General features: G+C 44.5%; 1 protein-coding gene across 1 annotated transcript in view; it reads left to right on the top strand.

The window, feature by feature from the left end:
- Positions 1 to 27,833, top strand: part of PRKDC (protein kinase, DNA-activated, catalytic polypeptide) — a 131,138-nt gene that overhangs the window by 15,717 nt on the left and 87,588 nt on the right. Inside the window, exons 12-29 of the mRNA XM_010838939.1 lie at positions 73 to 237; positions 658 to 826; positions 1,189 to 1,238; positions 2,027 to 2,152; positions 3,587 to 3,739; positions 5,078 to 5,193; positions 5,767 to 5,926; positions 6,590 to 6,676; positions 7,056 to 7,175; positions 7,421 to 7,580; positions 8,227 to 8,333; positions 10,854 to 10,944; positions 11,585 to 11,748; positions 12,396 to 12,548; positions 17,929 to 18,036; positions 20,159 to 20,385; positions 26,070 to 26,164; positions 27,458 to 27,557. Coding sequence (XP_010837241.1) covers positions 73 to 237; positions 658 to 826; positions 1,189 to 1,238; positions 2,027 to 2,152; positions 3,587 to 3,739; positions 5,078 to 5,193; positions 5,767 to 5,926; positions 6,590 to 6,676; positions 7,056 to 7,175; positions 7,421 to 7,580; positions 8,227 to 8,333; positions 10,854 to 10,944; positions 11,585 to 11,748; positions 12,396 to 12,548; positions 17,929 to 18,036; positions 20,159 to 20,385; positions 26,070 to 26,164; positions 27,458 to 27,557 — 2,351 coding nt within the window. The remainder of the gene's footprint in view (positions 1 to 72; positions 238 to 657; positions 827 to 1,188; positions 1,239 to 2,026; positions 2,153 to 3,586; positions 3,740 to 5,077; positions 5,194 to 5,766; positions 5,927 to 6,589; positions 6,677 to 7,055; positions 7,176 to 7,420; positions 7,581 to 8,226; positions 8,334 to 10,853; positions 10,945 to 11,584; positions 11,749 to 12,395; positions 12,549 to 17,928; positions 18,037 to 20,158; positions 20,386 to 26,069; positions 26,165 to 27,457; positions 27,558 to 27,833) is intronic.

Genomic DNA, 27,833 nt, shown 5'->3' with positions numbered 1-27,833 from the left:
TAATGAGACACCTTAGGTGCCATCACCCGGAGGTGGATAAGGCTGATGGAGACTGGTTTTACCTCTCTCCAGCCGTGCAAGGCAGTGAATGCCCGAGACGTGGACTTGATGTTCGTGGAGCTCATCCAGCGGTGCCGGCAGCTGTTCCTCATGGAGGCGGACGCTGCCGAGGACCATGTGTACCAGCTGCCCAGCTTCCTGCAGTCTGTGGCCAGTGTCCTGCTGCACCTTGACGCCGTGAGTGAGAGGGTGGCCCGCCGAACACGGGCTTGGCGAGTTTAGCCCAGGTCTTCAGCTGGTTTGATGCAGTGGGAGTTACATACAGTCAGTTCAGGCACCAGTATGACCAAGGTGACCTCTTTAGCTAGTACCTTGTACAGTTTTTTGGTATAGTTTTTGTCATGAAACTTGATGATTTGTTTCCAAAACAGAAAAGCTATCTGTTACTCTTTTCATATTTCTAAAAGATTAGGATTGCTGCTTGAGATAGAATCGTAGCTAACATGTCATGCAGACAGTTTTACTCCGCTGTGTTCAGGCGGTCCCAGCGAGGAGTTAGTCCCCTAGGTAACAAGCCGCTTCTTCATGGTTCCGCCCCCCTGTGTCTGCTGTGCCTGTTGCCGCAGCCCCGACCCGCGTGTGCTCTGGTCCCTGCAGGTTCCTGAGGTGCACTCGCCGGTCCTGGAACACCTCGTGGTCATGCAGATGGACAGTTTCCCCCAGTACAGCCCCAAGATGCAGCTGGTGTGCTGCAGGGCCATCGTGCGCTTGTTCCTGGCCCTGGCGGAGAAGGGGCCCATCCTCTGGAGCTGCATTGGTGCTATGGGTGAGTTTGGAGTTTACTCCTGAGATGATGCATGAAGAATCTTACCGTGTTATTTGAGATAAAGAACATCCAGTTGCCAAATTCTTTTTTGTCTTTTGATGCCTCTTGTAGAACTGCTAATATTTTGGTGAACCAAAATCTTTTTTTCTCTAGTGTTTTGAATTTCTTCATCTTTTCCTTTTGAATCTTAATAGTCTAAAATTTGAAATTAAACATTAAAAAAAAGAAAAAAAAATTAAAGGTGTTAGCAAACTTAGAGAAAAAACCAAGAGGTACTGTATATTCAAATGGCTGTCAGTTTGTTGAGAGTTTAGTATTTTTCAGTGTAATTTTTCATTTTTGTTTTTATTTTCTTTTTTTAGTGCATCAAAGTTTAATCAGAATATGTTCTAAGCCAGTGATCCTTCAAAAGGTAAATTCTGAATATATGCTTTGAAAATTAGTCTTTTGTCACCTTGCAAGTTAGAGATGTTGCTGGAACTTTTAGTCTGTAAATATACAAAAGGGGCCTTTTTGATTGCCTGAAAGATTTTTTTTAATGAAGTTGACCGATAGGATGGTTGTCACTTAAAAGAATTACCGTTACTTTCTATAGTAGGTGATAGCTGCTTTCCCAAATGCAATGTTAATATTATATTCAGGTGTTCGAAATTGCAGACAAATGTGTAAATTACTTGCAATGATTGGTAATTCTTTTGGGGGAAAAAAAATGGCCTTTCTGTTATTAGAAATGCCTTAGATTTTGGTAAGTGTAGGATGTAATACCTAAGTATTTTTTCAGATAAATAAAATTCTGGGTGTGAAACATCCTTAAACATAACCTTATTACTGTACCTACATTTTTACAAAAGGATATTTTCCCCTTGAAAGTCTAGGACAAAATACTTAGTATATAATGGGAGGCTTGTCTTAAGTTTACTTCAGTTAGAGAAAATAGGATGAGATGAGAGATCTGTATGAGGAGTTGAATTATTGGGTATTGTTTTGAAGCTTAGTTCGTGCATCATTATTTTGGTCCTAGAGAATGGTGACTTTTTCCCAGCTTTTTAATTGTGCTTTCATAACGTGCTGTCTTCCTCAACCAAGTTGCATTCTTCAGCCCGGAGCTCCCTTAGCTCCAAGAATGCACATCGGGAGGCACGGCAGTGCCGCTCTTCTCCGTCCCTCCTCAGCGTGGCTGTCTGTCTGTTTTCCCGCCAGGGAGCCGAGCCCGAGTCTGAGGACCCTGGAGCGTTGGGGGAAGCCAGGACCGGCAAGTGGAGAGTGCCCACCTACCGAGACTATGTGGACCTGTTCAGGAGCCTGCTGAGCTGTGACCAGACGATGGTAAACACTGCAGCTGAAAGCCACAGAAGCGCTTTGGCTCCTCTACAGTTTCCATAGTTCACACTGGAGACTTAATTATTTCAGAAACGTATTTTACTTTCGGTCTTTTTTTTTTTTTTAAAGTACTTCAAGTAATGTAAATAAGGATAAAGTGAGACTTGAAAAAAATCAAATTAGGGGAGCAAAGTCATAGAACTCATTTGCAACTAATGAGTAGTTGTAGCCAAGTCCTCATTTTAGCTTAAGAAACTGCGTACAAGGTATCAGAAATGTGGCAGCGTTATCATGGTGGGAGAGCTGTGCTCTCTGTATTCCTTAAGGGTGATGTGATAGGATGGAGACAGTGCACAGTTCTGTCACCATTTGAACCACCCCTCCTGCTTCCTGTGTTGCTGGCAGGTGTTTTTGCAGTATCTGCTCCAAGCCAGGTTGGTCACCATTTCACATAGTCTCCGACAGAGCATGGGTATCCTAGGAAAAGCAGTTTTTGTCAGTAGATGGCTCCTGTCCTGTGGACAACCTCAGGAGTTTTTCTTATTAAGGTATTAGTAAAGTAGTACAGGAGTATTACTAAAATGTTTTTTTTTAATATGTGATATTAGGTATATTTTGAGGTTAAGTTCCATAGACTGTTTTGAGTGAAGACAGCATAACTGGTCTATGTTTTGGGATGGTAGAATATTTCACTTTGAAAGAAATAATAGATTATAGTGCTTTTCAGTCCCTTCTGAGTATGCATGTGTATGTGAGTACATGTGTGTTTACAAGTGCACATGTATATACGTACATGCAGGTGCATTTGCATATAGACATACAGAACGTGTGTATATAGCATATAGATGTGTGTATACACACACTGCTTGTGTATATTCTCAGTCCCTCAGTCGTGTCCAGCTCTTTGCAACTCAGTGGACTGTAACCTACCAGGCTCCTCTGTCCATGGGATTCTCTAGGCAAGAACACTGGAGTGGGTTGCCATGCCCTCCTCCAGGGGATCTTCCCAACCCAGGGACTGAAACCACATCTCTGACATCCCCCGCATTGGTAGGTGGATTCTTTACCACTGAGCCACCAAGGAAGCGTCTCTCTCTCTCTCTCTCACACATACACTCTCACTCACACACACACACACACACACACACACACACACACACTCATTAATGGAGTAAATACTTAGACGAGGTTGGCCTAAACCTTCTCACTACTGTTTATGTGTATTGCGTGACTGTGTAAGTCATGTCAGACTCAAATGGTGTTGTCTTAATAATTCGAAAGGTGTCTGTATTTTACAGCTTGAAAACTTAGAGGTAAGTCTGCTCTAGTTTACACAAGTGTTTCCATAAAACCTAATTACACGTGTATGTTATGCTGATTTAATACTCGTACTGACACTGTTTTGTGCAGCATTTTAAAATTTATTTTCTTTACTTTCAGGATTCTCTCTTAGCAGATGAAGCATTTGTCTTTGTGAATTCCTCCCTTCAAAGTCTGAATCGTTTGCTATATGATGAATTTGTAAAATCAGTTTTGAAGATCGTTGAAAAACTGGATCTTACACTGGAAAAGCAGAGTGTTGGGGAACAAGAGGTTAGAAGATGTTGTCAGTAGCAATTTTGCATCATTTTTGTACCAGCTCTATCTGCATGCTGCAGTATTCAGGAGCAAATCTTACATTTGTAGAGGATGGCAGGAAATTGGTTTATCAGCATTAATATGTGTCATTGATACTTTTCTATTGATATTTGAATTGCCCAGTGTGCAGAATATATTCTGTATTAGATTGTTCAAGAAGTAATCTATATGTTTAATAAGTTAAAGCAACTTTTTGGAAAAAGTTTTTGGGAGGATTAGAACTCTTGACTTAGCAACAGCAGAGACTAGTCTGATTTTGTGTAGAGGTGGCTTTTTGCAGAGGGTCTGGGCACCCTGGTGCTCCTCTGATTTATAGCCAGGGGGACTCTAGGCTCTGGAGATAGTAGAAGGGAGGGCAGGAAAGGCCACGCCTCCCACGTTTCTGCACCGTTTTTCTGGCTGGGCTCAAAGATCAGACTGGGTATGAGGTTGCTAGCTTGGAGCTGCTGTCCCTCTGAGGAGACAGGACACTCAGGTAGTGAGACTGTCATCTAAGGTAGTTTGTTTCTGAGTCCAGTGGTTCCTAGAATCAAGTTTGCACGTTGGCTTCCATGGCTGAGGCCGTCTGGTCAGGGGTCCTACAGGGGCAGAGCCCTGGCCTTGGCTGCACTCGTCAAGGGCCAAGTTTTTGCGCTGGTTGTCGGGGCCATTGAGGGGTCGCCTGCCACTCTTCAGGCTTTTTATTTATTCACGTCTAAAGTAATTTCATGAGCAGACGTGCTCACTACCTGAGGTGATTGGCCACATGTCTGCGTGCAGAGCGCCCGTCCTAGTCTCTGTGTCTCTGCTCCCCCGCACCCACCGCCCGGTCACCGTCGTCTCTGTTGGTGTTTCCCGGGACATGCCTGGTCTCCAGCCTTGCTCTCCTTCCTGCCTGTTTGACATTTCCACCTGGGTCTGAAACACAAATTGAACGTGTTTATGTTTTACCTAACAGTAGCCACTGGTCCTCTGTCTCTCGTCTTGAAGTCTTGGCAGTACTGGTAACTGTCTGTTTTGAGATCCTGCCTCTGTCTGGGCGCTGTGGCTCCTGTGCACAGTTCTGCCCCGCCCCGCCCCCCGCTCTTTCTGTGTTTGCACTTTTCTTCCTCCTCACTGCATCCCTTGTGGCCTCCGGTGTAGCATGTTCTGAGGGTTCTGTCATTTTTATCTGACTCTGAGCTTTGGGCCCATCTCTGCCTCCTCACTGCTGCATTCCTTGCTCAAAGCCTCACCCATGTCTGTGGTTCACTTGCTGAGTCATTTGTTGAATGACTGAACGGTACCGTGTTTTTGGTGCAACTGATTTTTAAGGATGAAAACAAAGCTGCTGGCATTTGGGTGATCCCGACCTCAGATCCAGCTGCTAACCTGCATCCTGCGAAACCCAAAGACTTCTCCGCTTTCATCAACCTGGTGGAGTTCTGCAGGTATTCATAAAGTTTTGTATACTTAAGAGTAGATACTATCAATTGTTGGCTATGACATAGGAGAACCACTTATGTAGATACAAGAAATAGTAGGACTTAAAATCTAAAATAGCTTATATGAAATTTTAAAATAGATCTAATAGCTGTTGAAAAAATTTTTTTTAAATTGTATTTAAAAGAGCCTCAGGTAAGGACAATAAGGGGGCATCCCTGGTGACTCAGACAGTAAAGAATCTGTCTGTCTATGCGGGAGACACAGGTTCAATCCCTGGGTTGGGAAGATCCCCTGGGAAGGAAATGGCAGCCTACTCCAGTATTCTTGTCTGGAGAATCCCGTGGACAGAGGAGCCTCACGGGCTACAGTCCATGGGGTTGCAAAGAACTGGACATGAGTGAGCGACTGAGCACAGAACACAGCACAGCAAAGAAAGAGTACAGATACACCCGAAAATGGTGTATAATGGAACCACAGATGATGACTTTGTTTTGATTACATCACTTACAATTTCAAAGCGGAGTAAAAATAGTATATGATGAGGATTTCTGTGTTAAGCTTTAAATTTGTTTTTACAGGGAGATTCTTCCTGAGAAACATGTAGAATTTTTTGGGCCGTGGGTACATTCCTTCTCATACCAGTTAATTCTGCAGTCTACACGGTTGCCACTCATTAGTGGTTTCTACAAACTGCTTTCTCTTGCCGTGAGAAATGCCAAGAAGATAAAGTATTTTGAGGTAAGTGTTTTTGAGGGAATTGAACATGCTTGTGTATTTTGGATTACATGAGCGTGTATAAGTACATTCTAAAATATGATACTGTGCAGCATATTGCAGTTTTAAAGTCCACTACTTTTATTATTTGTATTTTGAAAAACTGATGTGAGTGGCAGTTGGATGACACGGTTTAAAAGTTTAAACGTTGAACGTTTTCCCCATTTTCCGATCTGACTGGCGAGCATCTGACTGGTGCTGTGAGCTCTTCAGCACCCACCTGCAGCATCACTGGCGCCCTTTCCAGACTCAAGTCCTCAGAGCCTCTGGGCCACGCCTCAGCAGCTGTGCCCAGGCTGCCCGGGGATCTGGTGGCTCCTAAGGTTGGAGAGTGGCCGCGTCAGCGTCCGGGGGCACTAGTTGAGAGCAGCTGTCTCGGCTCACAGGCGTGCACGTCAGGTGACCGGCACGGGGCGTGGACTTGGGCCCGGACTCCTGGCCAGCGGTCCCCCTCCCACCTCACACGTGCTTCCTCATGGGCCTCTGCCTGAAGTGTCTTCCTCTCTGCATGAGGCCTCAGCAGAATGAGAATGGGTCCCCTCACAAGGACCAGTGGGAACCGCCAGATTAGAACATGGGACTATCTGGTTATCATTCCCTGAGCTCATTGCCTGTTTTATCTGACAGGGCGTTGGTCCAAAGAGTCAGAAACCGTCTCCCGAGGATCCAGAGAAGCATTCCTGCTTTGCTTTGTTTGCAAAATTTGGTAAAGAGGTAACTTTCAAAAGCTTTATACAGTCTTATCATATATTATTTAAAGATGAAATGGGTTGCTTAATCCACATGGGGGTGGAGGGGTTGAAAACACTGGCAGAGAGTCACTGCACTTCCAAAGTCCCCTGAGGTTTCTCACGATAATTTTAGTGATGATGACTCAGGGTCCATAGATTCTTTAGCTTTTCCACATGATGGGAACTAAGTACTCAACACATGAACTTTTGCTGGAGATAAGTACTTAATTTTTAAATGAACATGATCGTGTCAAAGGCCACGTGATCATTTTTTGTATTTGCAAATCAGATGTTCCGTAGTTGATGATGGAGCTGAAGGCTCTGTTCAGGTGCATAGCACTAACCTTGTCTTCCCTGCCAAGGTGTCAGTTAAGATGAAGCAGTACAAAGATGAACTCCTGGCCTCCTGTTTGACCTTTGTCCTATCCTTGCCACATGACATCATCGCACTTGACGTCAGAGCCTACGTCCCCACGTTGCAGGTGGGCACATCACTCGTGGGGGTCGTGGTTCCTGAGAAACATGGCAGTCACAGCGGCACTCACATGTCAGAACCCCCATCCCCACCCGCTGCCAACATCCTGCGTGGGTGGGCCTTCCTGAGGGGGCTTCAGTGCCCCTTCTCTCCAGCCCGCATGGGTCCGACAGAGGAAAACTTGTCATTTAAGAAGCCATCTCTCAATACTAAATTCCTGGTGTTCATTATCTCATTTGTTCTCATGTACAGATGGCTTTTAAACTGGGCCTGAGCTATGCCCCACTGGCAGAAGCCGGCCTGAATGCCCTGGAAGAATGGTCAGTTTATATCTGCAAACATGTAATTCAACCCTATTATAAGGATATTCTGCCTAGCCTTGATGGATATCTGAAAACTTCAGCCTTATCAGGTAAGTATAGAAGAGTTTTGATGTGTATCTTAAAATGGTAATGTAATACATGTGTTGGTATTTCTACATATTATGCATTCAAAATACATTTGGTTGATATTTTTGTAATCTTTCCAGTTCATTTCAGTATAATTGGACATAAGTATAACTGAGGTATTAAAACTACTTATAGGTTACTTACTCATGTATATCCTAGCAAAATTTATAAAATCTCCAAGGGGAAGAACTCTTAAACATCTTGAACTTCTTATAAATTCTAATCTATTGTCTTGCAAAGAAAACCTTATTTAATCAAACAGGGATTAAAACTATAAGAAAATCCAATAGTAAAGTTATATTTTGACCTAATTTTACCTGATTTTTATTGGTTTTTCAAATAGGACTGATTTAGTACTGCATTGGGAGTGCAGAGTCCTAGCCACTGAACCACCAGGGAAGTCCCTCCAAGAAACTGTTTCTTTTAATTGGTAGTGGTGTTTAAAACTGAGACCACTATTAATATTTTTGTTCTAGAAATTTCATTTTTAATCATACTTTAAATTAGCATTTTAATGTCTCTGTATGGTAGTCTAGTGTCTTTCCCCTTGTGTTTATTAACTAAACAAATGAGTGCTGTTTAAAATTGACTTCTGTTTACCATTGACAGATGAGACCCGGAGTAACTGGGAAGTGTCGGCGCTTTCTCGGGCTGTCCAGAAAGGATTTACTAAAGACGTGTTAAAGCATCTGAAACGGACAAAAAACATTTCATCTGTAAGAGACCCTTAAATTTTCTTTAGCTTAAATAGTGGAGAGATCAGATTCTGATGCTCATGAGTAGTAAAAATCTTCATTTAAAATATCGTTACATATAAATTTGTGTACAGTATGAAAATAATTTCAGTATATGTTTAGTGATAAAAATGTAAACCGTGTTAACATGTAAACCGTGTTATTGTCTTGATCTTGTTGTTTTTGTTTGAAATAAGCAGTTGCCACACTGATATTGATGTATAAGATTGCTTCATTTACTGATTAAATCTGAAATAGGTCATTTTGTCGAGTTTAGTTCATGGCAGTTTTTATGTTTTTTCCCCAGTGATAATTTCTTAAGACCGGTTTTTTTTAGATGTGGCACATAATGTAAGAGATAAAAATGATGTAAATAGAGAAAATTGAGTTAGTGTAACTTAACATCTCGGAGAAGACAATGGCACCCCACTCCAGTACTCTTGCCTGGAAAATCCCATGGACGGAGGAGCCTGGTAGGCTGCAGTCCATGGGGTCTCTAAGAGTCGGACACGACTGAGCAACTTCACTTTCACTTTTCACTTTCATGCAATGGAGAAGGAAATGGCAACCCACTCCAGTGTTCTTGCCTGGAGAATCCCAGGGATGGGGGGCCTGGTGGGCTGCCGTCTATGGGGTCGCACAGAGTCGAACATGACTGAAGCGACTTAGCAGCAGCAGCAGCAACTTAATATCTAGAACTCGTATTGCAAGCTTTCAGGAAGTTTCCTCTGATCTCATTATTTTTGACAGTTTTTGTTATAGGATCAGAAATTCATTTATTTCTTTTTTAAATTTTTACTTATTGTTCGCTGTGCTGGGTCTTTGTTGCTGCAAGGGCTTTTCTCTACTTGTGGCAAGTGGGGGCTACTCTCTTGACAGCTTTTGATTGGGCGACTTGAATGAAACTAGAAGTGGTGTCTAATGATTTTAAATTATTTTATCACATTTAGGTAAAAGAAGATAAAGTTTCTTGAGAATATCTCTAGTTTTGCACATTTCTTTACAGGCATAGGGCCCAGGGGTCCCAAAGTGCGAGGCCAGAACTGTTTTCACTCTTGACTATTTGCACTGTGCAGTGGTGGGTGGGGCTGTTGGTTCCTTTAAGCTTCACGAAGCCTCGACCCTTGAGCACACACCGTGTACCATCCCCTGTGCTGGGGCAGGAGGCGCTGGCGGTTGTCCTCAGGGAGCATCGAGCAGCCACCTCCCCCATGAGCACCACTGTTACTGGAAGCATGGCAATGGACTCCTGGCTGCTCAGTGTCTGGCTGACGTTTTCTCTGAAATAGAGAGCGGGCCTGTCACTTCAGGAGCACATCTGAGAATCTTTGCTGCCAGTGAACCACTATCTCCAGATGAGCAGTGCATTGTATTCCTAAACCGAGTGTAAGATAAAGCAAGCGGATTGTACTGTAATAGACTGCATAAACTTCCCTCATGTGGGTTCACACGCCACATTGTAACTAACCTTTAAGAAACTACTGCTTCAGTTTTGGAGTAGTATCAAAGGAAACCCTGCTGCTGCTGCTGCTAAGTCGCTTCAGTCATGTCCGACTCTGTGCAACCCCATAGACGGCAGCCCACCAGGCTCCCCCGTCCCTGGGATTCTCCAGGCAAGAATACTGGAGTGGGTTGCCATTTCCTTCTCCATTGCATGAAAGTGAAAAGTCAAAGTGAAGTTGCTCAGTCGTGTCTGACTCTTAGTGACCTCATGGACTGCAGCCTACCAGGTTCCTCCATCCATGGGATTTTCCAGGCAAGAGTACTGGAGTGGGGTGCCATTGCCTTCTCCGAAGAAAACCCTAGTTTCCTAGAAAAACTATGAAGTCCTCCTCCCTTTTCTAGTCGCAGCCCAGAAGTCTGTCACAGACGCAAAATGTGAACAGCACCACTTGCCTGAGGTTGTTTATTTGGAATATATCCTTAGTTTTCCTAAAAGTATGTCATTTGTTAACATGTCATGGGTTCAGTGTTTTTAAATAAAATGATAAGTATTTAAATAATGGAAAGTAAAAGTGTTAGTCGATCAGTTGTGCTGACTTTTTGCAACCCCATGGACTGTAGCCCAGCCGGCTACTCTGTCCAGGGGATTTTCCAAGTAAGAATACTGGAGTGGGTTGCCATGCCCTCTACCAGAGGATCTTCCTGACCCAGGGATTGAACCTGGGTCTCCCTCATTGCAGGCAGATTCTTTACTGTCTGAGCCACCAGGGAAGCTAAGTTTTAACAAGATAAATACTGGTAAATACGACCCACATTAACAGAAGCTCTGTGGGAATCCTCAGTACTTTTTAAGGGTATCAGGACTCCGGAAACAGGAACTGCTGACCTAGAAAATGGACATTGGCTGCAAAAGTGGGAGAATTGTGGCTTCTTTTCATGTTTTTGCAGTAAAATGACGGCAGTGCTGTGGAGGATTATAAGGAGACATTGAGGGCATCAGTGGAAGAGAGGGTCTTTCTTTGAGCTCAAGGTTGTTTCTCATTGTCACCACATTTGCAGAATGAAGCGCTGTCCTTAGAAGAAACACGGGTTCGAGTAGTGCAAGTACTTGGCCGTCTCGGGGGACAGATCAACAAAAACCTGCTAACAGGTGACGTTTCCTGAAAGTAACTCAACCCCTGAGACATGCGGGCCCCTCAGCTGAATGCACACAGGTCACGGTGTCTTCTGAGAGTGAATGCTTCTGCCATGCCCTGAAGCCTGTGGGTTCCTATCTTCAGGGTCTGGCATTTGTTCATTTTTTAAGCAGAGTCTAGCTGGATAGGCCTTTATGTTAAACATCGTGTCAGGAATTCAGAGTTACCTTTTTGAATACTAATATTGTTAATGTTTGGATATTTTTAGGTTGTTTTTGATCAGAATTAGTGTTTTTTGATGAGTAAAAATTTGTATTTTTAGTTTTAAAATTTCATCCTAAATGTACTGGTGATTTTGGCATTTCAGCGGTTAGAATGTGTATTAGAAAAATATGTGTTTTAAAGAGGAACTATTTAATGAAAGTATTGTTCATTTATCATTTTTTCACAGAAGAATAACTTAACTAAAATTGAAAATTAAACATTCCAGACTATTAGACTTGTTTAAAAATAATCTGACTTTCAGTCAGATTAGAAACAGCGTGTGGTGGTTTCTGATGTTGCTGCTGTGTGTGTGTGATAAACAGAGCAGGAGGGGGTGGGCCAGGGCCATCCCGGTGAGGGGAGGAGGGCTGACCGGCATCTCCCCTACAGCGGCGTCCCCTGAGGAGCGGGCCAGGGGCTGTGTGGCTTGGGACCGAGAAAGGAGGCTCAGCTTCGCAGTGCCCTTCGTGGACATGAAGCCCGTCATTCACCTGGACCTGTTCCTGCCGCGTGTCACAGAGCTGGCACTCTCTGCGGGTGACAGACACACCAAGGTACTCACTCGTCACTCGCCGCGGTCAGCTGCGTGCTCCTTAGGAGACATGTGTTGTGTTTCATGGGCTTTGTGTTTTCTCTAGCTTAGTGATGGGGAATCTGCTCAGTTATCAGAAGTCGGTACCCTTGGAAAATGGAAATTAACCCTAAAGAGTCTGAATAGATGATAAAACATTAACACACTAGAATTCTTCATCGTAGAGAACACAGGGCACAGGGTGTTGGGAAGGGATTTTTTAGTCTGTGCTTGATTCTCTCTTCAGGTTGGGAGATTCAAAACAGATGATCTCAAGGTTTTCTATTTGTACCTTTCCACATTTTGTTCATTAAAAATCGATTTTCAGGAAGTAACAGTTAAAGCGTGCTCACAAATGGAGCTGTGTTCTGTGATACGGCACCGTGGGACTGTGTCTCTTATGAATGTGTTCGTCCCAGTGCCTGGATCTTTTACGTCTCAGTTCTCAGCTCTTGGCTCCAGAGCAGAGTGAACAGAAGCATTAATCTTATACGACAGGAAGTGTTGCTTAATGTTAGTTCATATATGGGTGGGGTAGTTACCTGCTGCACAGGTTTACCTTTTTAAAGGCTGCGTTCTGTAGCGTTTCAAACTGCTCTTGACCTTTGTTGGACCCCTGGTCTGTTTCAGGTTGCGGCCTGTGAACTTCTGCACAGCGTGGTTATGTTTATGCTGGGAAAAGCCACTCAGATGCCTGACGGTGGCCAGGGCCCCCCACCCATGTACCAGCTCTATAAGCGCACATTTCCTGTGCTGCTTCGACTGGCATGTGACGTAGACCAGGTCAGTGCATGATCGTGAATTTGAAACAGTTATAGAATTTGGAAAAATGTCGCATCGGGTCCAGTGATCATCTCACCTTGTTGCATGTTGGGATGACTCTTAGCATCCTTGAAACCTGCTGCCCGGCGCTGCCCTCCCACCTCTAGATAGGACCTGGGACTCAGGACTTCTCAAAGTGCCCGCAGTCCCTAAACATGTGCCACAGGGTTTGGAAAGAGTCCCTGCTGTGGCATCTGAGGCTGTGTGTGCCATTGGCCCTGTGACGTCAGCGCTCATGGTCTCGCACGGAGGGGAGGTGGGGGAAGCCGTGGCCAGCAGTCAGGGGGCTCAGAGATACTGGCAGGGTGCTCTTTCCTTGTGGCTTTGTGGACAGGGACACAGCCTTTGGTGCTGGGACACAGAAAACATTCAAGTTCTCACTTTATTTTGTGAAGCAATAGAGGGTTCACACAGAAAATAGAAAATGAAAAACCCACTTATAAACATGGATGGAAAGTCCCTTGGAATATGTGAACCAGTACAGTCCAGCAGTGCAGTGAGATGCACTGTGATTAAATAGAATTTGGGGGTAAAACTAGAAATTTACCACAGTAGATTTCTTTAGTGGTGATTCTCTCCATATAGGCCAGAAAAATATTTGTGTTGGCAACCCAGGAGTAGTTTACTTTTGCCTTTAAAATGTCATTTACCTGAATGACACAGTTGGGTCGCCCCCAGCCTTGAAGCACTGTGGTGCCTCTGTTTGGGCCTAGGTTGAGATGTGGTGAGACGTGACTCTACACCCAGAGCAGGACCTGTGGGCGGCCTGTTCTCAGAACGGCTTCACGTGTGTCTAGGAATTTATTTGTGGGGGTTGCTGTCTGTGTCTCTCATCAGGCCACATGGGCCCTGAGGGCATGGATGTCAGAGAAAGGAAGAAAGAAGTTACTTTTTTGAATACAGTTTGTAAAAACTCTGGAAGGTTCAGATGTCAACCCATAAGTCTAAGAATCAATGAAGGTGAAAGCTGATGAATTACAAAATAGGACTCTCATATATCAGTGTTTTAATATAGCTCGTATTTTAGTATTGACCCCTTGGGAAATGTGTCTACAGTATGCCGTTCATAACAGCATCGAAGAATATAGTGCAGCATCTGGGGGAGTTCCCTGGTGGTCTAGTGGACGGATTCCGGACTTTCAGTGCTATGATGCAGGTCAGTCCCTGGCCTGCAGACAACGTGGTGCAGCCATAATAAATACAGAAAGCATCTAGCAATAGACTTTAACATGCCAGGCACTCGTGTATTTTATGAATATAAAATGAATGTGATGTGTGCCTGAAGAAACAGTACTGAGGGAATTTCCAGGTGGTCTAGCACTTAGGGCCTGGCATTTCCACTGGTGGAGCCCAGGTTTGACACCTGGTCAGGAAACTAGGGTCCCGCATACTGCATGACTTGGCAAGAAGAAAGGATCAATACTGAAAAAAGGCTGAATCTTCCTCAAATCCTTCAGTAAGTTTGGTATCCTTCGAGCAAAAATCCTGAAAGTATTTCATTTTGAACATGAAAAGCAGTCTGAAAGAATAATTGCTTGAACCTAACCCCCAAAACTTGTGGGCGGGTCAAGTCCTGGAGGGAGTCCTGCCCTCGAAGACATCAGGAGGATGACACTCTGAGTACAGTGGTTGGACTACTGCACAGGTGTCAGTGGGGCTCTCTGGCAGTGGACACGTGGGCCCCTGTGTGCACATAAAGTATGTGTGGTGCATGGGGTTTTCTGGGTCAGTGAGAAATGGACCGTTTAGTATATTCTTTTAGAGTTATTAACATATGAAAGGTTAATTTCAGATTTAAAAGATACAGAAGGAAAAACAAACTGGAGATATGAGAGAGAAATGTAATGAATTATAGCCTGTGTGAATCTTTGGATAGGGATGGTGTTTTTCACTGGTAAAATATATTAATATGGAAACATAGGTTGCTAAAAGTAAACTCCCCACTGTCACCCCGCGCCCCCCATCACTCCCCAGGAAAAGGCATGTCATCCTCTGCAGAAAACCTGGGAAGCTTCCCTGAGATCTTAGTAAAACACATTCTTACAAACATATGTATAAATTTTGTTTTATAGAGAAAGTAGGGTCACAGTGTTTAGAAATTCTTTTATTTAAAATGAAGTTCTGCTACTCTTGTGGACTTTATCATTACATTGTAGGTGTCTTTCTGTAAAGTTTGTGTAGAAAGGGAGATTTTCATACAAGATTTGAAGGCAGATATGTGGAAGAAAATTATTAGTATATTGACTTGATCAGTGTTTAAAACTGCTGAATGACACAAAACCCACAATTTTGATATATATGTATTTAATGTGGGAGAGTCTCTTGGACAGCAAGGAGATCAAGCCAGTATATTCTAAAGGAAATCAACCCTGAATACTCATTGGAAGGACTGATATTGGAAGCTCCAATACTTTGGCTACCTGATGAGACAAGCTGACTCATTGGAAAAGATCCTGATGCTGGGAAAGATTGAAGGGAGAAGAAGAGGGTGAAAGAGGACAAAATGGTTGGATGGCATCATTGGCTCAATGGACATGCATTTGAACAAACTCCATGAGACAGTGAGGGACAGAGAAGCCTGGCATGCTGCAGTCCATGGGGTTGTGAAGAGTTGGACATGACTTGGGAACTGAACAACAGTATAAAGTGGAAAATTTTCTTTTGCAATTTTGTGCTAAAGAACGTAAGGTTTTAAAATGGACAAATGAATAAAGAACAAAAACGGGAAGGTCATGAACAAAGAAATACATGTGGCCAATTAAGTACATTTTAAATATTCAACCTTTTAGTAAATAAGGAAATTCAGAATTATATTTTTTTGTAGTCATTGTCAAATAATTTAAAAATTGGCAGTGTTTAGTTTTAGTGTTGCCAGTGTTTAGTGTTGCTTTATTGATTACGCCAAAGCCTTTGTGTGTGTAGATCACAACAAACTGTGGAAAATTCTTCAAGAGATGGGAATACCAGACCCCCTTACCTGCCTTCTGAGAAATCTTTATGCAGGTTAAGAAGCAACAGTTAGAACTGGACATGGAACTACAGACTGGTTCCAAATCGGGAAAGGAGTACATCAAGGCTGTATATTGTCACCCTGCTTATTTAACTTATATGCAAAGTACATCATGTGAAATGCCAGGCTGGATGAAACACAAGCTGGAATCAAGATTGCCAGGAGAAATATCAATAACCTCAGATACACAAATGACACCACCCTTGTGGCAGAAAGTGAAGAGGAACTGAAAGCCTCTTGATGAAAATGAGAGAGAGTGAAAAAGCTGTCTTAAAACTCAACATTCAAAAAACTAAGATCATGGTATCCGATCCCATCACTTCATGGCAAATAGTTGGGGAAACAATGGAAACAATGACAGACTTTATTTTCTTGCACCCCAGTCACTGAAGATGGTGACTATAGCCATGAAATTGAAAGATGCTTGCTCCTTGGAAGAAAAGCTATGACTAACCTAGGCAGCATATTAAAAAGCAGAGGCGTTACTTTGCCAACAAAGGTCCATCTAGTCAAAGTTATGGTTTTTCCAGTGGTCATGCATGGATGTGAGAGTTGGACTATAAAGAAAGTTGAGCACTGAAGAATTGATGCTTTTGAACTGTAGTGTTGGAGAAGACTCTTGGGAGTCCCTTGGACTGCAAGGAGATCCAACCAGTCCATCCTAAAGGAAATCAGTCCTGAATATTCATTGGAAGGATTGATGCTGAAGCTGAAGCTCCAATACTTTGGCCACCTGATGTGAAGAACTGACTCATTTGAAAAGATCCTGGTCCTGGGAAAGATTGAAGGCGGGAGGAGAAGGGGATGACAGAGGATGAGATGGTTGGATAGCATCACCAACTCGATGGACATGTGTTTGAGCAAGCTCAGGGAGTTGGTAATGGACAGGGAAGGCTGGCTTGTTACAGTCCATGGGGTAGCAAAGAGTTGGCCATGACTGAGCGGCTGAACTGAACTGAACTGAGTGTTGCCAGGCCAGTAGGGAAGAGGTCTGTGGTCCTGGCAGGAGGGAGTGCGGATGCCATGCTAGTCCAGAGAGGTGTTCAGAGCGTGTGCACGTGGCTGTCACGCTTGTGAACCACCTGTGTTTCTAGCGATAGGTCCTGCTGTGTCCATACAGGAGATGCTGGGCCTCTATGAACGTACAGATACAGCCCATGTGTTTATGTGAAAGGTATTCAGACAAGAGAAAAAAAGGTGGTTACAAAAGTGTATTTTTACAGTCGTGTATATTCATATATTTAAGTGTAGAAGTGTATCGTGTCAACAGTGATTTTGAATGTTAACAGTGGTTACGTTCAAGCCCTACATTGGATGTAGGGTTATAGACGGATGGTTTTCTACATTTTCTATAAGGAATATGTATGTACATATATATAATTTATGTACTAGGAATGCAAAATAATTTTTTTGGAAACAAAAAAGTAACCCTTTAAGACCAGGTTAATTTCCAAACTGAAAGGTAAGACTCTTTTACTTTGATTTAGTCTAAAATTGTTTCAAGTTTAGGAAGATAATTTTCAGAGAAATATCTGGGTACAAGAGGACCTGTTTAGCCTGAGCCCCAAGACATGCACGTGAGTTTTGATGTGGTGTGCGTACCAAGTGCTTCCTTCTCGAGCACCGTATCACTGGGGAAGTAAAAGTCCCTGGACTGCGTGGGGCGCCTTTGCGGCCAGCCTGTAAGACACAGAGGAGAGAGATCTGAACACGGAGGATGTTCGCCTTCACTTGGACTGTGAGCATTTACTCCTCATAGAGAAAGGGGACTAGCCACATAACCACGTGTCTCAGGAGATTGCTCTGATCCAAAAGGACACTGCAGCTTCTCCCCAGGCCTGGAACTGTGAAACCCAGAGGCCAGCAGGCTGTCTGGGTCCTGGAGAGACTGTGTCTACATTTGAGCCGCTTAGGGTAAGAAACTGGGATGCCATACAGTGAAGACTTGCCTCCCTTCTTCTAGCCGGGGACGGGGGAGTGCCTCTTCTGTGATGCATGTGGAAGCGTGTCCGCGGAGGACGTGGGAATGGACCGCCTCCTGTGCACGCTCAGGGCCAGGTTAATAGGATAGTTGCGGGAAGCTTTCACTGTCAACCCTGATTGCCCTGCTTAGAAGAGGAACAATGACTCCTGGGACACATGATTTTTTTTTGCAGGCCTCTTAGAAGGGGAGAAGTTAGATCATGTTCGTCACAGAATTTAGCTGGAGAAGGACACTGGTATAACCACAGTAGTGGTATTGCTTAATTTTGCTTCTGTCGTAGAAATGGAACTTTCTCTGCTATAAGATCAGCATGAAGGAAGTGAATTGTGATGGTCTTGCTCTTCCAGGTGACAAGGCAGCTATATGAACCTCTGGTCATGCAGCTGATTCACTGGTTCACCAACAACAAGAAGTTTGAGAGTCAGGACACGGTTGCCCTGCTGGAGGCAATACTGGTGAGTGTGATCCCCTCCTGCCATTCTTGTTGACTGGCTTGTGTGGTCAGTGTTCAGGATCTTAAGCTGCCCATCGGGGTGTCAGAATGTAGCATCTCGCTAGATCCATCATCTTTTTCTTTTGTTTTAGATAATCGGTGAGATGCCATTTAATGAATGTGGTGCCATATTTATTATCTTAAGTGATACTTTTAAATAGCTGCATGCAAACAGATTTTTTTGCTTTGTTTTGGGAGGATAACTATAAACGTGACAAACTTCATCTACTTTGAGGGACTGTGTGTGTGTATGTGTGTTTGGAGGGTGGAAAGGGTGAACAGGAATGTCCCTGGACTTTTATCAGAGTTGCAGTATCCTCTTGTTTTTAAAAACATGTCTCTGGTATAATAGTTAAGAGTAAAAGGAATTATTTGAGCTTGTCCCATTTTCTCCTGCATTCAGATTCAGTTCCTCAAAACCCCTAAAAATCTCAGCTCAGCGTTTACATACAAGTGTCCTGAGCTACTGGAGGTGGCATTGTTGGGCTGTGGTCTCTCGCTCACGGAGGCAGAAGGCAGTGGTCAGCTAAAGCCTTACTGTCTTTCCACACTTATTTTATTTTCATTTTCTGAACTTGTACAAATAACTTGTACAAATACATGTGATTTCTTTAAATGTCATATTAAGTGATTTTTACCTATTATATCAACCCATACTTTTATTTTCTCATATGCTGACTTTGAAGTCAAAATCCCCAGTTGAACTCATAGCACATTTGTCTAAACGAAAATCCTGTAGTTCTATGTTTTTGAAAACTGATTTCTTTGAATCTCTGTGTCACTCTCTGTTGAGTGAGTAGCGTCCTCACTTGGAGGACTGCCATCTGTCCCTGCTGGCCCAGGTCAGTCCTGGCGTCCTGTCAAGTGTGTCGTTACTCGCAGAGGCCCCCGACTAGAGGTCACGTTTGGGTGGTGGGCGTTAGTGAACACTTGTAGTTAGGATGGTGGCGTCAGTACAGCTGTGGTGTATTTCCAGCAGGGCCTGGTGGTGGAGCTGCCTGTGACAGATCCAGTTAATTCAGTTTCACTTGTGGATATTTCAAGCAGAAGGATTTATTCTGCTGTTTCTAAAGTCGCTATCTTAGCTGATCACTGAAGGCAGTTTAAGTCAGGGTGAGAATGGAAATGTAATGTGAGCCGGTTGTGGAGGTGAGAGCTGGTTGTGGAGGTGAGAGCCGGTGCAGGCTCCAGCACCCACGTGTCTCTCCCGTCCGCGCCTCTGCCATTTCTGCTGTGTGTGACCATCACCTCCTTGACTCTGGTTGGGACTGTGATCAGAGATTTTGTGTACGGCAGGGAACCAGTTGTGTTAGAATCCTCTTATTTCATTTTCTGAGTACTTTCTCAAGTTAAACTTCTCCTTCGTGGATCGAAGAGGTAAACAAACACTCAAGTTTCCTAGGCAGTTTTTTCTAGGTGTTCAGAGACCATGGGCTTCGGTGGTGACTCAGCTGGTAAAGAATCTGCCTGCAACATGAGAGACCTGGATTCAGTCCTTGGGTTGGGAAGATCCCCTGGAGAAGGGAATGGCTACCTACTCTGTTATTCTGGCCTGCAGGATTCCATGGACTGTATAGTCCATGGGGTCGCAAAGAGTCGGACACGACTGAGCAACTTTCACTTCTCTTTCAGAGACCATACCATTGTGGAGCATGCTCCGACAGAAAGTTATATTTTCAGAACCGCATCTGTCAGATTTTTCTTTGTGTAGCATTTCAGTTTCCTTGAGACTTGCAAGGTCTTTTCTTCATCCTCAATAGATAAGCATCCCAGGTGCTGTTACAGGTAGAATCAGCAGCAGAAGGTTTCAGGATGCAGCCATTGTGTTTATTCAGGGAACGAGAGACTGTTTTGTTGATATATAATTAAAGTATTCTCTCTCTTCTTACAAATGTTTCAGCTTCTTAGTCAGTGTAAAAGACAGTTTCATTTTGTCGAAGAAATTTGTTATTAGAGTCTAGATGCTTCCTGCGAAGCCCCTTGACTAGTGTCTATTTGTTCCTGAATTGAGCTCTAACTTCATTCCCATAATGTACTCCAGTTATGTTCAGGGTACTCAGCTGTCACTTTATGCTTTGTTTCAGGATGGAATTGTGGACCCTGTGGACAGCACTTTAAGAGATTTTTGTGGTCGGTGTATTCGGGAATTCCTCAAATGGTCCATTAAGCAGACAACGCCGCAGCAGCAGGAGAACAGTCCAGTAAACACCAAGTCACTCTTCAAGCGACTGTACAGCTTTGCACTTCACCCCAATGCTTTCAAAAGACTGGGAGCATCGCTTGCTTTTAATAATATCTACAGGGAGTTCAGGTGCGTGAGTTCCCTGTCTGGGGAACCGGGGGGGCGGAGCGGCACGGGGAGAGTAATACTATTTACAGGGAGTTCAGGAGTCCCATGCTTGGAAGAGTGTAAAGATTCTTACGTTTCCAGTAGTGATTTTGTGAAGTGACTTGCTGTTTATGCATCCATGTAATCATGTATCAAGCACGTAGTGAAAACTTATATTCTGGACACTGTGCTGTTTTCTGGGGATTAAATAATGAATTAAAATGCTGTTTGCATTCAAGAAGAGGCTCAGAAAGTGTTGAGAACTACATTCACGCTTAATATACACAGTCTGGAAAGTGCAACAAAAGACATCATAAGAGACTTGTGAAGCACGTAAAGGAGTCTGACACAGGGTGAGTAGGTTACACTGAGAGTGAGACTGGAGCCGTGTGGAAAGGCCCAGGCCCAGGTCAGAGAGACAGGCAGAGAGAAGAGATGGACGGGGTCTGAGGAGACACATTTTCTCTTCCTTGCTGTGGGGATTGAGGTGCTGATGCGAGTGAAGTGAGGCTGGCCCTGGGCCTCTCTGTAGAGCTAAGATCTGAAGGCCACGGCCAGGCCCGGGGTCATGGGAGCAGGGAACACGGTTGGACTTGTCCTGAAGCTCACCTGCCAGCAGCTGTGTGGGGAGTGGTCTGAGTGCTGGGACACCGGGGAAGAGGCTGTTTCATGGTCCGTGGAAAAGATAGTCCCTGACCTAAGGTCATGGCGATGCTGGCTTGTTCCTTCATCGAGCATTGGTTGCTAAGTTAGACTGCGTGTGCCAGGCTCCATGCCAGATGTGGGAGGTACAAAGATGCCGTGCTTCATGATGGTTGCATTTAAAAAAGTGAGGCAGGTGATAGTCACTTAGATAAAGGTAAAATTTGTAGCTGAAATCAGTGCTTTTAGTAGTAGTATAAGGGATTCCCTGGTGGCCCAATGGTTAGGACTCCATGCTTCCATTGCTGAGGGCTCAGGTTTGACCCCTGGTTGGGAAACCAAGGTCCCATGAGCTATGGTGTGCAGAGGAAAAAGAAGAAAAATTAAGTAGTGGTACATGATTACTAAAGGATCTTATAACAAATAATCAGACCTCATTTAGTCAGAATAGCTTCTCTCAGGAAATGGCACTTGGATAATGACGAGGGAGCAGTTGTTAAAATAAGAGAGATGATGGGTGGATGGGGGAGGTAGGTGGGTGGTGAGTAGATAGATTGTAGATGGATGGATGGTAGATGGAGATATGACGGACGGGTGGACTGATGGATGTCTGTATCTGCATGTGGGGGCATGTGCACGTCTGTATGAGAATTGACTGGAGTTTGAAGTCATTGTTAATTTTTTAGTTGAGGTGGAGTTGATGTAAAATGTTAGGTGTACAGTGTGATTCAGTTTTTAAAGGTTATGCTTCATTTATAGTTACAATAAAATATTGGCTATGTTCCTGTATTGTGCATTGCTTATCTGTGTTGTACATAGCATTGTGTGTCTTGAATTCCTCTACCCTGTTTTGCCCCTCCTCCTTCCCTCTGGTAGTCACTGGTTTGTTCTTTATATCTGAGAGTCTGTTTCTGTTTTGTTATGTATATACGTTTGTTTTATTTTTTTAAGTCCCCATATAAGTGATATTATGCGATATTTGTCTTTGATCTGCCTCCCTAAGCATAAAACTCTCCAGGTCCAGCCATACAGCTGTGAATAGCATTATTTCATTCTTTTTTATGCTGTGTAATAATAGTCCATTGTCCATATACGCATCTTGCGCACCCTTTTATCTGTCAGTGGAAACTTAGGCTGTCTCTGTCTTGGCTGTTGTGATTCGTGCTGCTGTGAGCGTTGGGGCGCCTTTATCTTACCGAATCACAGCTTTCTCAGGTGTATGCCGGGAGCGGAGGCGCTGGGTGGCGTGGTGGTTGTAGTTTCAACGTTTCGAGGAGCCTCCGTGCTGTTTCCGTGGTGGCTGCGCGAGTCTACATTCCCACCAGCAGTGCCCAAGGCCCCCTGTCTCCACATCCTCAGCAGTACTCGTTATTTCTGGTCTTTTTGGTGATAGTTATCTGACAGGCGTGAGGTGATATGTCATTGTGGTTTTGATTGAATTTCCCAGGTGCCTAATGATGTTGATCGTCTTTTCATGTTCCTGTTGGCCGTCTGTGTGTCTCCTTTGGTGAAGTGTCTGTTCAGGTCTTCTGCCTATTTTTAAAGGGGCTGCTTTTTGATCCTGAGGTGTCTGTGTATTTTGTATACTAATCCATATTTATCATATGACTTGCAGATGTTTTCTCCTGTTGCGTAGGTTGTCATTCTGTCTTGTTGATGGCTTCCTTTGCTGTGCAGAAGCTTCAGTTTAATTATCACTTGCAGATGTTTTCTCCGGTTGCGTAGGTTGTCATTCTGTCTTGTTGGTGGCTTCCTTTGCTGTGCAGAAGCTTCAGTTTAATTATCACTTGCAGATGTTTTCTCCGGTTGCGTAGGTTGTCATTCTGTCTTGTTGGTGGCTTCCTTTGCTGTGCAGAAGCTTCAGTTTAATTATCACTTGCAGATGTTTTCTCCGGTTGCGTAGGTTGTCATTCTGTCTTGTTGGTGGCTTCCTTTGCTGTGCAGAAGCTTCAGTTTAATTATCACTTGCAGATGTTTTCTCCGGTTGCGTAGGTTGTCATTCTGTCTTGTTGGTGGCTTCCTTTGCTGTGCAGAAGCTTCAGTTTAATTATCACTTGCAGATGTTTTCTCCGGTTGCGTAGGTTGTCATTCTGTCTTGTTGGTGGCTTCCTTTGCTGTGCAGAAGCTTCAGTTTAATTAGGCCCCATTTGTTTCTTTTTGCTTTTGTTTCCTTTGCTTTAGGAGACAGATCCAAGAAAATATTGCTACAATTTATGTCAACGAGTATTCTGCCTGTATTTTCTTCTGGGAGTTTTATGTTTTGCAGTCTTACATATGACTGCATATACAGTCACATATACAGTCTTTAAAGTCTGTTAAAGATCTTACATATAGGTATTTAATTCATTTTTTTTTAATATGTTGTTAGAGAATGAATGTTCTGATTTCATTTTTTGTATGTAGCTGTCCAGTTTGCCCAACAGCATTTATTGAAGACCCTGTCTTTTCTGCATGTTATATTCTTGCCTCTTTTATCATAGATTGACTGACCATAACTGGATGGTTTTATTTCTGGGCTCTCTGCTGTGTTCTGTTTATCTATCCGTCTGTTTTTGTGCCAGTCTCAGGCCATTCTGATTACAGTATAGTCTGAACTCAGAGAGTGTGATTCCTACAGCTCTGTTACTCTTTCTCAAGATTGTCTCAGCTATTTGGGGTCTTTTATATTTCCATACAAAATTTAAAATTATTTGTTCTAGTTCTGTGAAAAATGCCTTTGGTATTTTGACTTTTTTTTTTTTTTTTTTAGCTTTTTAAGTTGTGAAACCTATCTGTACATAAGAATGTTTAAAACAGATGGCCACACCCCACGGTGTGTGGGGTATTAGTTCTGCAGTCAGGGATCAGACCTGCACGTCTTGCAGTGGAACCTCGGATTCTGAACCACTGGACTACCAGGAAAGTCCACAGACGACATGATAGTTTGCATAAGAGAACCCTAAAGACTCCACCAATAAAACTGTTAGAACTGATAAACTCAGTAAAGTTGCAGAATACAAAACCAGTACAGAAAAATATGTTGCCTTTCTGTGTACTCATAACGAACAATCAGAAAGTAAAATTAAGAAAGCAGTCTCATTTACAGTTGTATCAAAAGGAATAAAATACCTCAGAATAAATTTAACCAAGGAGTGAAAGACCTGTACACTGACAACTGTAAGACACTGATGACAGAAACTGAAGAAGATGCCAGAGACAGGAGGCTGTTCTGTGCTCACGGATTGAAGTATTAATGTTGTTAAAATTTCCATACCTCCCATACGAGGTATGTCGCGAGATGCAGTGCTGTCTCTATCTAAACCCTGATGGCTGTTTGCACAGAAATAGGACCAGCGATCCTAATACGTGTGGGGAGCCACAAAGACCCGAATAGCTGAAGCAGTCCTGGAGGAGAGCCAGGCTGGAAGCATCCCCTGGGTCTCGAGACTCGTCCAGCCCTTCTGTCCGCCCTGTCTGACTTGCCTCTGGCCCTGTGTGCTCCCCTCTCCCCGTCTGCGACTCTCCCCTCCCCTTCCGCTCCTCCCCTCCCTGTTCTGGTGAGACCTTGTTTCCTTTACCCTGTTGCTGTCTTTCTCGGATACCTGGGTTTGCTGGGCCGCATTCCAAGTGGCTCTGAGAGAAGATGCCGAGGGAGCTGGGTTGGGGGTGTTGTGTGTTGGACGATATGAGTACAGGCTTGGACGCTTCCTTCCCGCATGCTCCAGGGCCGTTCTGGAAATCTTTCTTTGGGGAGCACAGTTTTAGAGATCATTTGTCTTGTCATTTCTCTTCTCACTACTTTAAATGGATTTGGTTTTTGTCTTGCTGTCCTTTGTTTAAGATAAAACTACTGTAGTCACCCTGGCCCTCTGAGATTGACTCCAGCTCTGGAGTTTGACCACACGATGCTTTTCAGGGGAATCTCTTCTTCCCGCTCTGACACCCATGTTCCATCCTGCCTCACGCCTTTGCCCACAGCCTGTATTTTCAGTGTCAAATCTGGGTGTGTGACAGGCTGTGCATGTGGAAGATGAGGAGCCTGTGGAAACATAAGAGGCTTCTGGGATCCCCTTCTGGGATTCAAATTGAAAAAAAAAAATTAGGGTAATATTCCTGCCAAACCAGACAGCAATGTGCAGTCTTGTCCTGATGCCCCCATCCTCTAGCCCCGCTGGTCCCTACTCTGGCCCTCACTCTGGTCCTTCACTCTGGTCCTCACTCTTGACCTCACTCTCGTCCTCACTGTGGTCTTCACTCTCGTCCTCACTCTGGTCCCTCACTCTGGTCCTCACTCTTGACCTCACTCTGGTCCTCATTTCTGGTCTTCAATCTCATCCTCACTCTGGTCCTCACTCTTGACCTCACTCTCGTCCTCACTCTGGTTCTTCACCCTGGTCCTCACTGTGGTTCCGGGAAAACACCCCTTCCCAGAGAGGGGAGCGGTGCCTGTGCACTTGGTCACAAGCTGGAACACCCATGAGACTGCGAGCCTCCGCCTGGCAGTGTGTACACAATCACTCCCTGTCCTGTGTCAGAGGAACAGATTTTCCAGGGGCAGGCTGACCTGTGCCCAGACCCCCCGGAAGTCAGCTGTTAGTGGATCTTCCAGAGATGGTAGTGGTCCGTGTAACTGTTACATGTGGTGGGTATGCCTGTGAAAGGCCCAGAGTTGACTTGTTTTGGGATGGGTAGAGAGCTTTTGAAGTTGCTTTAAAAGGATGAATGTAGGACCGGATCTTCTTTTCTGCTACATGTAATGTTGCGGAGGTGCGTGGATTGTGGTCAGAACAGTGGTTCAAGGTCCTGTGCTGTGAGCAGGTCCACAGGTGGAGGAGGGTGCTTGTCATGAAAGGCCATGTCTCTTGGGTCTGTTCTTGGCCAAGTTTTCTTCTTTGAGATGTTTTAGGTTGTTTTCTGTTTTAAAGTATTTGAGCCGTTTCTAAAGACAGATTCAGTTCAAGTGTGTTCTGTCTGGCAGCACTGCTGTGTCCCTGTGTCGTGGCTGTTTTCCGATTCTCAGATGACACTCATGTTCTCTGTTGCAGAGAGGAGGAGGCTCTGGTGGAACAGTTTGTGTTTGAAGCCCTGGTCACGTACATGGAAAGCCTGGCCTTAGCGCACACAGACGAGCGGTCTTTGGGTAGGTCCATTCGGGCTTTCTGTGCACGCTGGCCTGCACAGCTCGCCAGCTTGTCCACGCGGGGTGGGGCCAAGGCCACTCCCTTGTGAGGCGCTGTCTTCTTTCGTCTCCTGTTTAGGGTGATGAGTGAAGCAAGGACGGGCCCCTCACAGCCTCTAACCCAGTTTATACAAGAGGTGTCTGTATCCCTACCACTAAGACTCACCATGTCCCCCTGGTGGCCACTCAGGTTGACCCTGGTCATGCGGGGTCCTGCCCAGGGCTGGCGGGCCAGTTTTACGGTGAAGCCCCAGTGAAGCCAGTCAGCTGCCGTGGTGACTCAGCTGGTGGAAACTCACAGCTGGTGCAGGGCAGACAGTGGACCTGATAGGCTCAGAGAGGAGGACAGTGTCTCTGAACTCACTAACTGTGGTCTACAAGGTAGGAAATAGCTTTCCCAACAAAACTGTGATAAAGCTGTTGTGACAATAATGAAGAAAGTTTTAAAATACTAGGCCAGACATAGGCTACATTCTGTCCGGAGCTGTCAGAATCATCCTCAGTTTTCTAAGACTTCTTGGCGATCCCCTACTCGGTCTGCCTGGAGTCTGGCCCAGGGTTCTGACGTGACTCTCAAGTGTGGAGACCCCCGCCCTACACCAGGGAGGTGCCTGTTATTAACAGACACATGGAGCCCTGTTGTCCTCCATGTTGATAGCCCTACTAATGAGTAAAAGCATCTAAACTTCAGTCCTGCCAGCATTACATTAAAATTGCTTCATCTTGACATCATATACAGGTGACTTTTCTCAACAGGAGAAATTTGACTCTTAAAAATCACTGTCAGGTAAAAAGTGTAGAGAGAAAATGCTTTCTTGGTAACAGGTGAGGGAGGCCTCTTTCCTAACCACCCTAGATGTCTGTGGATGATTTCACTGTTTTACTTCTGTTCTCCTGCAGTGCTGTATTATCAACTATAACAGAGTTTAACCTAAAGCAGAGAAGGAGGGTCAGGGAGCTCCCCCGAGATGACAGCCTGCAGTGGGGGTGCATGGCTCTGGCCAGCTTGGTGGGTCCTGCGTCCCACCCGAAACTGAGGCTGCCTCTGGCTGACGGGGCTGTGGTGTTGGTCTGTGTGAGTGCGCACCATGCTGACCTGCGTTTCTTGAACACGGGTTTTGGTTGTGGACGTGCAGTGTTGTATTTTATAAAATCACCTGTTTGATTACAAAGCTCGGCCAGTAAGCCTAGTACTGCTGTGTTGATGACTGTCAGCTGTGAATCTCCGTGGCGATGTCTGTGTGTTGAGAGCAGGTACGGTTCAGCAGTGCTGCGATGCTGTCGACCACCTGGGGCGCATCATCGAGAAGAAGCACGTTTCCTTAAACAAAGCCAAAAAGCGACGCTGTCCCCGGTAGGTGATGTTGCTTCCTTTCTCTTTCTTTTTTTGCCCCCCAACATAAAACCAATTCTCAGTCAACACATGGGAATCTGGGAGGAGTCAGTTTTGCAAAGTCATTTAAAAGCTGTATGTTTAAAAGTGCTTCATTTAAGGTGTAATCTTGGTTGGGGTGGTAGATGCATTTTTAGAGTCGTTGTTGGAGCTGAGATATGTCTGCACTAAATACAGCTCTGATGTGGAATTGCTTGACATGCTATGGAGTAGGTTTGGAATGCAAGAACCAAAATA

Source organism: Bison bison, unplaced genomic scaffold (assembly GCF_000754665.1).
Source record: "Bison bison bison isolate TAMUID 2011002044 unplaced genomic scaffold, Bison_UMD1.0 scf7180017864108, whole genome shotgun sequence".
Taxonomy (NCBI): Eukaryota; Metazoa; Chordata; class Mammalia; order Artiodactyla; family Bovidae; genus Bison; species Bison bison.
The sequence above is the reverse complement of the archived record's forward strand: the minus strand, read 5'-3'. Positions and strand labels throughout refer to the sequence as shown.